Genomic DNA, 9,919 nt, shown 5'->3' with positions numbered 1-9,919 from the left:
GTTATATTAACCCATTTTGACCTGAGATCAGATTCTATAAATGTCTTCTACATCCTGACAGTTTTCTGAAAAGGCTATGTTTCTATGTCAGTCGTTCTTCGATTTTTCAATAGCTAAAGCATAACATAATGCTAACACTGAAAGGGGTTCCCGCCCAAAATGGGTTAACTTACGAACTCAGAGAAGATGTCCTGAGCGCTGAGGTGGATGTGGTTGATTCGACTGACGGCCATGTTGAAAAGACGCTGCGTCTCCGAGACCATCTGACCTTCTGACCTCCACGAGAGAACGGACGCCACCGCGCACAGCAATACGCACACTGAGGGAGACACACACACACACACACATTGAGACCGCGCACAGCAATACGCACACTGAGGGAGACACACACACATTGAGACCGCGCACAGCAATACACACACACACACACACACACACACACACACACACACACACACACACACACACACACACACACACACACACACACACACACACACACACACACACACACGGCTCTGTTTGCGTCCATGCTAAACTAAACTACTTCACTTTTTTTTATTTACTATTTTGATCTTTTTTTAAAGTTAAAACAGCCGATCTACAAGCTCACAACATGTCGATATCGATCTACAAGCTCACAACGTGTCGATATCGATCTACAAGCTCACAACATGTCGATATCGATCTACAAGCTCACAACGTGTCGATATCGATCTACAAGCTCACAACATGTCGATATCGATCTACAAGCTCACAACGTGTCGATATCGATCTACAAGCTGACAACGTGTCGATATCGATCTACAAGCTCACAACATGTCGATATCGATCTACAAGCTCACAACGTGTCGATATCGATCGGCTAGTTGAACTATTCCATTTTTTTTTTTTTTTTTTAGTTTTTAAATAGTAAAAAAGGCCAAAGTAGTTTATGGATAAGAGCTTTAGCAGGACAGAAATATAGAGCTCCATCCTAGTCACCGCTAAACCCTTTATCCCTAAACTTCTTTGCCTTTTTTTTACTATTTTTCTAAACATTTTTGATTAGTTAAAATGGCCAATCTACAAGCTCACAGTCAGGGAATATTATCAGTATTACCAGTCAAATCTGGGAATAAAGTTCTTACCAAGAACTTTCTTCACCAATGTGTGCGTAAAGGTGTCTACTAACATATCTATAGTCACCAATGTGTGTGTAAAGGTGTCTACTAACTTCTATAGTCACCAATGTGTGTGTAAAGGTGTCTACTAACATATCTATAGTCACCAATGTGTGTGTAAAGGTGTCTACTAACTTCTATAGTCACCAATGTGTGTGTAAAGGTGTCTACTAACATATCTATAGTCACCAATGTGTGTGTAAAGGTGTCTACTAACATATCTATAGTCACCAATGTGTTTGTAAAGGTGTCTACTAACATATCTATAGTCACCAATGTGTCTGTAAAGGTGTCTACTAACTTATCTATAGTCACCAATGTGTTTGTAAAGGTGTCTACTAACATATCTATAGTCACCAATGTGTGTGTAAAGGTGTCTACTAACATATCTATAGTCACCAATGTGTGTGTAAAGGTGTCTACTAACATATCTATAGTCACCAATGTGTGTGTAAAGGTGTCTACTAACATATCTATAGTCACCAATGTGTTTGTAAAGGTGTCTACTAACTTCTATAGTCACCAATGTGTGTGTAAAGGTGTCTACTAACATATCTATAGTCACCAATGTGTGTGTAAAGGTGTCTACTAACATATCTATAGTCACCAATGTGTGTGTAAAGGTGTCTACTAACATATCTATAGTCACCAATGTGTTTGTAAAGGTGTCTACTAACTTCTATAGTCACCAATGTGTGTGTAAAGGTGTCTACTAACTTCTATAGTCACCAATGTGTGTGTAAAGGTGTCTACTAACATATCTATAGTCACCAATGTGTTTGTAAAGGTGTCTACTAACTTCTATAGTCACCAATGTGTGTGTAAAGGTGTCTACTAACATATCTATAGTCACCAATGTGTGTGTAAAGGTGTCTACTAACTTCTATAGTCACCAATGTGTTTGTAAAGGTGTCTACTAACATATCTATAGTCACCAATGTGTTGTAAAGGTGTCTACTAACATATCTATAGTCACCAATGTGTTTGTAAAGGTGTCTACTAACATATCTATAGTCACCAATGTGTTGTAAAGGTGTCTACTAACATATCTATAGTCACCAATGTGTTTGTAAAGGTGTCTACTAACATATCTATAGTCACCAATGTGTGTGTAAAGGTGTCTACTAACATATCTATAGTCACCAATGTGTTTATAAAGGTGTCTACTAACATATCCCACATTGGTTTATATTCAACCACCCTAGGGGACTTTTTGACAGCTGCTGAAAGTTGGGGTACCATCAACTGCCATTATAAGGCAAAATGTTCTACATTGCATTATGCTTTAAGTCATTTTTAGCCCAAGGAGTGTTTTTCGTGGAAAACTAATGCTTGGCATGGATTCAGAATGATGAAAACCCCCTAGTTTGACATGTCACATGCTACTTAAAGCATAATGAAATTTAGAACATTTTGCCTTATAATAGTAGTTGATGGTACCCCAACTTTCAGCAGCTGTCAAAAAGTCCCCTAGGGTGGTTGAATATAAACCAATGTGGGATATGTTAGTAGACACCTTTATAAACACATTGGTGACTATAGATATGTTAGTAGACACCTTTACAAACACATTGGTGACTATAGATGTTAGTAGACACCTTTACACACACATTGGTGACTATAGATATGTTAGTAGACACCTTTACAAACACATTGGTGACTATAGATATGTTAGTAGACACCTTTACACACACATTGGTGACTGATATGTTAGTAGACACCTTTACACACACATTGGTGACTATAGATATGTTAGTAGACACCTTTACAAACACTTTGGTGAAGAACATTATTGGTAAGAAATGTATTCCCAGATTGTATTAATATCCCCTGCATGTAGATTGGCTAGTTGAACTATTGAAAAATGTTTTTCAAAATAGTAAAAAGAAAAAAAAAAAAGGTAAAGAAGTTTAGGGATAAGGGGTTTAGCGGTGACGAAAATGTCAATATAGAGCCCTGTACAATGTGTAATAATAGCAACAACAACAAGATCTATTATAACAATAATCATAACAACAATAACATTATAACAATAACAAAAACAATAATAATAAGAATATTTACCCGAAGTCATTTCTATGGATTCTATCAGGTTGTTGTGTTGTGTTGTGTTGTGTTGTGTTGTGTTGTGTTGTGTTGTGTTGTGTGTAAAATAATCTATAATATGTGTGTGTGTCTCTAGTGTGTTGTGTTGTGTTGTCTATAATGTGTGTGTATCTAGTGTGTTGTTTTGTGTATAATATGTGTGTGTGTATCTAGTGTGTTGTGTTGTGTATAATATGTGTGTGTATCTAGTGTGTTGTGTTGTGTTGTGTATAATATGTGTGTGTGTATCTAGTGTGTTGTGTTGTGTATAATATGTGTGTGTGTATCTAGTGTGTTGTGTTGTGTATAATATGTGTGTGTATCTAGTGTGTTGTGTTGTGTTGTGTATAATATGTGTGTGTGTATCTAGTGTGTTGTGTTGTGTATAATATGTGTGTGTGTATCTAGTGTGTTGTGTTGTGTATAATATGTGTGTGTGTATCTAGTGTGTTGTGTTGTGTATAATATGTGTGTGTATCTAGTGTGTTGTGTTGTGTATAATATGTGTGTGTGTATCTAGTGTGTTGTGTTGTGTATAATGTGTGTGTGTGTGTATCTAGCGTGTTGTAGGTCTCTCGTGTCGTCTGATGCTCTCATTGTGTTTCTGTTTCTCATTTATAGCTGAAAACTTTATGATTATATTCATCAATGGAGAGAAACGATGACAACATATCACACACACACACACACACACACACACACACACACACACACACACACACACACACACACACACACACACACACACACACACACACACACACACACACACACACACACACACACACACACACACACACAGTATATAGAGTTACCAGTGAATAAAGCATCAGTATAATGTCACTAATACTGGCTGTTCTGAAAGCTGTGGAAACATCTGATAAAAACACACAACGTTTACGTCCAGAACCTTTACCTTCGTAGTGACTCATAGGAATAGACTACGTGACAACCAGGTATAGTCTGGTGACAACCAGGTATAGTCTGGTGACCACCAGGTATAGTCTGGTGACCACCAGGTATAGTCTGGTGACAACCAGGTATAGTCTGGTGACAACCAGGTATAGTCTGGTGACCACCAGGTATAGTCTGGTGACCACCAGGTATAGTCTGGTGACCACCAGGTATAGTCTGGTGACAACCAGGTATAGTCTGGTGACCACCAGGTATAGTCTGGTGACAACCAGGTATAGTCTGGTGACAACCAGGTATAGTCTGGTGACAACCAGGTATAGTCTGGTGACCACCAGGTATAGTCTGGTGACCACCAGGTATAGTCTGGTGACCACCAGGTATAGTCTGGTGACAACCAGGTATAGTCTGGTGACAACCAGGTATAGTCTGGTGACCACCAGGTATAGTCTGGTGACCACCAGGTATAGTCTGGTGACCACCAGGTATAGTCTGGTGACAACCAGGTATAGTCTGGTGACCACCAGGTATAGTCTGGTGACCACCAGGTATAGTCTGGTGACAACCAGGTATAGTCTGGTGGTCACCAGAGAGTCTGGTGACCACCAGGTATAGTCTGGTGACCACCAGGTATAGTCTGGTGACAACCAGGTATAGTCTGGTGACCACCAGAGAGTCTGGTGACCACCAGGTATAGTCTGGTGACAACCAGGTATAGTCTGGTGACCACCAGGTATAGTCTGGTGACAACCAGGTATAGTCTGGTGACCACCAGGTATAGTCTGGTGACCACCAGAGAGTCTGGTGACCACCAGGTATAGTCTGGTGACAACCAGGTATAGTCTGGTGACAACCAGGTATTGTCTGGTGACCACCAGGTATAGTCTGGTGACAACCAGGTATAGTCTGGTGACCACCAGAGAGTCTGGTGACCACCAGGTATAGTCTGGTGACCACCAGGTATAGTCTGGTGACAACCAGGTATAGTCTGGTGACCACCAGGTATAGTCTGGTGACAACCAGGTATAGTCTGGTGACCACCAGGTATAGTCTGGTGACCACCAGGTATAGTCTGGTGACCACCAGGTATAGTCTGGTGACCACCAGGTATAGTCTGGTGACCACCAGAGAGTCTGGTGACCACCAGGTATAGTCTGGTGACAACCAGGTATAGTCTGGTGACCACCAGGTATAGTCTGGTGACCACCAGGTATAGTCTGGTGACCACCAGAGAGTCTGGTGACAACCAGGTATAGTCTGGTGACCACCAGGTATAGTCTGGTGACCACCAGAGAGTCTGGTGACCACCAGGTATAGTCTGGTGACAACCAGGTATAGTCTGGTGACAACCAGGTATTGTCTGGTGACCACCAGGTATAGTCTGGTGACAACCAGGTATAGTCTGGTGACCACCAGAGAGTCTGGTGACCACCAGGTATAGTCTGGTGACCACCAGGTATAGTCTGGTGACCACCAGGTATAGTCTGGTGACAACCAGGTATAGTCTGGTGACCACCAGGTATAGTCTGGTGACAACCAGGTATAGTCTGGTGACCACCAGGTATAGTCTGGTGACCACCAGGTATAGTCTGGTGACCACCAGGTATAGTCTGGTGACAACCAGGTATAGTCTGGTGACCACCAGGTATAGTCTGGTGACCACCAGAGAGACAGGTGACCACCAGGTATAGTCTGGTGACCACCAGAGAGACAGGTGACCACCAGGTATAGTCTGGTGACCACCAGAGAGTCTGGTGGTCACCAGAGAGTCTGGTGACCACCAGGTATAGTCTGGTGACCACCAGGTATAGTCTGGTGACAACCAGGTATAGTCTGGTGACAACCAGGTATAGTCTGGTGACCACCAGGTATAGTCTGGTGACAACCAGGTATAGTCTGGTGACAACCAGGTATAGTCTGGTGACCACCAGGTATAGTCTGGTGACAACCAGGTATAGTCTGGTGACAACCAGGTATTGTCTGGTGACAACCAGGTATAGTCTGGTGACAACCAGGTATTGTCTGGTGACAACCAGGTATAGTATGGTGACCACCAGGTATAGTCTGGTGACAACCAGGTATAGTCTGGTGACAACCAGGTATAGTCTGGTGACCACCAGGTATAGTATGGTGACCACCAGGTATAGTCTGGTGACCACCAGGTATAGTCTGGTGACCACCAGGTATAGTATGGTGACCACCAGGTATAGTCTGGTGACAACCAGGTATAGTCTGGTGACAACCAGTTATAGTCTGGTGACAACCAGAGAGTCTGGTGACCACCAGGTATAGTCTGGTGACCACCAGGTATAGTCTGGTGACCACCAGGTATAGTCTGGTGACCACCAGGTATAGTCTGGTGACAACCAGGTATAGTCTGGTGACAACCAGGTATAGTCTGGTGACCACCAGGTATAGTATGGTGACCACCAGGTATAGTCTGGTGACAACCAGGTATTGTCTGGTGACAACCAGGTATAGTCTGGTGACAACCAGGTATAGTCTGGTGACAACCAGGTATAGTCTGCTGACCACCAGGTATAGTCTGCTGACCACCAGAGAGACAGGTGACAACCAGGTATAGTCTGGTGACCACCAGGTATAGTCTGGTGACCACCAGGTATAGTCTGGTGACAACCAGGTATAGTCTGGTGACAACCAGGTATAGTCTGGTGACCACCAGGTATAGTCTGGTGACAACCAGGTATAGTCTGGTGACAACCAGGTATAGTCTGGTGACAACCAGGTATAGTCTGGTGACAACCAGGTATAGTCTGGTGACCACCAGGTATAGTCTGGTGACCACCAGAGAGGCAGGTGACAGCCGGAATGTAGACGGCACCCGGGTGAGCAGTATGGGTTAGCGCCCCCATGAGGAAGTGAGCAGTATGGGTTAGCGCCCCCATGAGGAAGTGAGCAGTATGGGTTAGCGCCCCAGCCTGTGTCCTCCGTGAGGAGGTGAGCAGTATGGGTTAGCGCCCCCATGAGGAAGTGAGCAGTATGGGTTAGCGCCCCCATGAGGAAGTGAGCAGTATGGGTTAGCGCCCCCATGAGGAGGTGAGCAGTATGGGTTAGCGCCCCCATGAGGAAGTGAGCAGTATGGGTTAGCGCCCCCATGAGGAAGTGAGCAGTATGGGTTAGCGCCCCCATGAGGAGGTGAGCAGTATGGGTTAGCGCCCCCATGAGGAAGTGAGCAGTATGGGTTAGCGCCCCCATGAGGAGGTGAGAAGTATGGGTTAGCGCCCCCATGAGGAGGTGAGCAGTATGGGTTAGCGCCCCCATGAGGAGGTGAGCAGTATGGGTTAGCGCCCCAGCCTGTGTCCTCCGTGAGGAGGTGAGCAGTATGGGTTAGCGCCCCCATGAGGAGGTGAGCAGTATGGGTTAGCGCCCCCATGAGGAGGTGAGCAGTATGGGTTAGCGCCCCCATGAGGAGGTGAGCAGTATGGGTTAGCACCCCAGCCTGTGTCCTCCGTGAGGAGGAAGCCCAACAAACCCACGGTGAGGCCTTTAGGAGGGCCATTCATGCAGCAAGTGGAGCCCACAGCACCACCTTGCTGCTCAGGTGGAGTATGTGGAACCATTGCGGCTTGAGAATCCACCACTCCTGAATGAAGTGTCTGGTGCTGGGAGTCTGGTGCAACGCACAGGTCCTGGGCCTGGTGAGAGCAGGAGTGGACCTGGTGAGACGTAGGAGTGGACCTGGTGAGACTTAGGAGGGGCCCGGACAGGAGTCAACCCACAGAGCCTAGTCCTTCCCAGCACTGGAATAGTGCCTCCCAGTCCCGCAGAGTAGTTCGGGAGGAACGGATTGCGTGGTCCTGGTCCCTAGTGGGACTGATCGAGGGGAGCTACTGGGACGTAAGTCGGGACTTGATCACCCCGGCTGGGTCACCTGAGTGAGGGGTATGATGTTGGGAGACCCGAAACCCAGATGACCTTGGGATACATCACTGAGGATACGTCCCAGGTGACCTTGGGATACATCACTGAGGATACGTCCCAGGTGGTGACCTTGGGATACATCACTGAGGATACGTCCCAGGTGATGACCTTGGGATACATCACTGAGGAGACGTCCCAGGTGGTGACCTTGGGATACATCACTGAGGATACGTCCCAGGTGATGACCTTGGGATACATCACTGAGGATACGTCCCAGGTGACCTTGGGATACATCACTGAGGATACGTCCCAGGTGGTGACCTTGGGATACATCACTGAGGATACGTCCCAGGTGGTGACCTTGGGATACATCACTGAGGATACGTCCCAGGTGACCTTGGGATACATCACTGAGGATACGTCCCAGGTGATGACCTTGGGATACATCACTGAGGATACGTCCCAGGTGATGACCTTGGGATACATCACTGAGGATACGTCCCAGGTGATGACCTTGGGATACATCACTGAGGATACGTCCCAGGTGACCTTGGGATACATCACTGAGGATACGTCCCAGGTGGTGACCTTGGGATACATCACTGAGGATACGTCCCAGGTGACCTTGGGATACATCACTGAGGATACGTCCCAGGTGACCTTGGGATACATCACTGAGGATACGTCCCAGGTGCATCCATGCGAACCCAAAATTATGTTGTTGTTGTAAATTGTAAATTATACCCACTAAACAACTAATTAATTACTTTATGCATAAATACCCTGAAGTGTATGAAAGAATACTTTATCCACTAGAAGTAAAAAAAAATCACACCCGTGTGAACTGAGTGGTGTAAGGTTTTATATAGCATGATCAGCTGTGGTCTGACGTAATGTCTGACGTAATGAAATAAGGTAAGGTATTATGTAGCCTGATCAGCTCTGATCTGACGTAATGAAATCACACCCGGATGTGATTTCACAACTGGCCTTTTCTGCGCAGAGAAAATGACCACGGTTGCTACGGTCATCCAGTTCACCCGGGTGTGATTTAATTACGTCAGAAATTATTTTGAACATAGCAACCATGGTCATTTTTTTATGCACACAAAAGCCAGTTGTAGGAGTGGTTTACACCACTCAAAAATACTTTACCTGAAGTCAGAATGCATCCATCTTCAACCGCTTATCCATAGTCGGGTCACGGGGGCAACAGCTCCACCAGAGAGCTCCAGTCTTCCTCCTGGGGGATCCCGAGACGTTCCAAGGCCAGCTGAGCCACCTGAAGAAAAATATCAGTACAATTCAATAAAATACTTTACCTGAAGTCAGAAGTTGGCCCAGTGGGAATGTGCATCACGGAAATCACACGCTGTGTTCATGATTCGAGGCAATTTATTAAAAACGGAAATCCTGCAAACTTTGGAAGCCAATCTTAGCCAATCAGGATGGAATGTGAAGAATCTATGTATAGCCCGCATGGACAATCAAAATCAGTTTGAAATATTTAATTTGGACGTGGTGTCATAATTAAACGTTATGTTAATAAAGTTATGTTGATAAAGTTATGTTGATAAAGTTATGTTGATAAAGTTATGTTGATAAAGTTATGTTGATAAAGTTATGTTGCAGCAGTGGCCGAACGGATAGCGGATCGGTCTTGATACCGGAAGGTCGCCAGTTCGAATCAGCGGTCCGACACGTTAAAATTACCACCGCTGAAGTGCCCTTGAACAAGGCATTGAACCACTACGATGAAATGTGTTCTATGAGCAGGGCCTGGCTGGAAACAAGTTCTTGAGCTTAGCCCAGATACCCTGGGTAAATATAGTAATCATTTCATTTCATTTCATTTCATGTTGATAAAGTTATGTTGA

General features: G+C 44.9%; 1 protein-coding gene across 1 annotated transcript in view; it reads right to left on the bottom strand.

The window, feature by feature from the left end:
• gh1 (growth hormone 1) overlaps positions 1-9,282 on the bottom strand; it is a 17,689-nt gene extending 8,407 nt beyond the window's left edge. Inside the window, exons 1-2 of the mRNA XM_079531510.1 lie at positions 9,198-9,282; positions 174-319 (exon numbers count right to left, since the gene is read on the bottom strand). Of these exons, the coding sequence (XP_079387636.1) occupies positions 174-263 (90 nt within the window). The 5' untranslated portion in view covers positions 264-319; positions 9,198-9,282. The remainder of the gene's footprint in view (positions 1-173; positions 320-9,197) is intronic.
• Between the last annotated feature and the right edge of the window lie 637 nt (positions 9,283-9,919).

The sequence above is a fragment of the Electrona antarctica genome (genome assembly GCF_951216825.1).
Source record: "Electrona antarctica genome assembly, contig: scaffold_272, whole genome shotgun sequence".
Lineage (NCBI taxonomy): Eukaryota > Metazoa > Chordata > Actinopteri > Myctophiformes > Myctophidae > Electrona > Electrona antarctica.
This window is presented reverse-complemented; position numbering and strand designations above follow the sequence as displayed.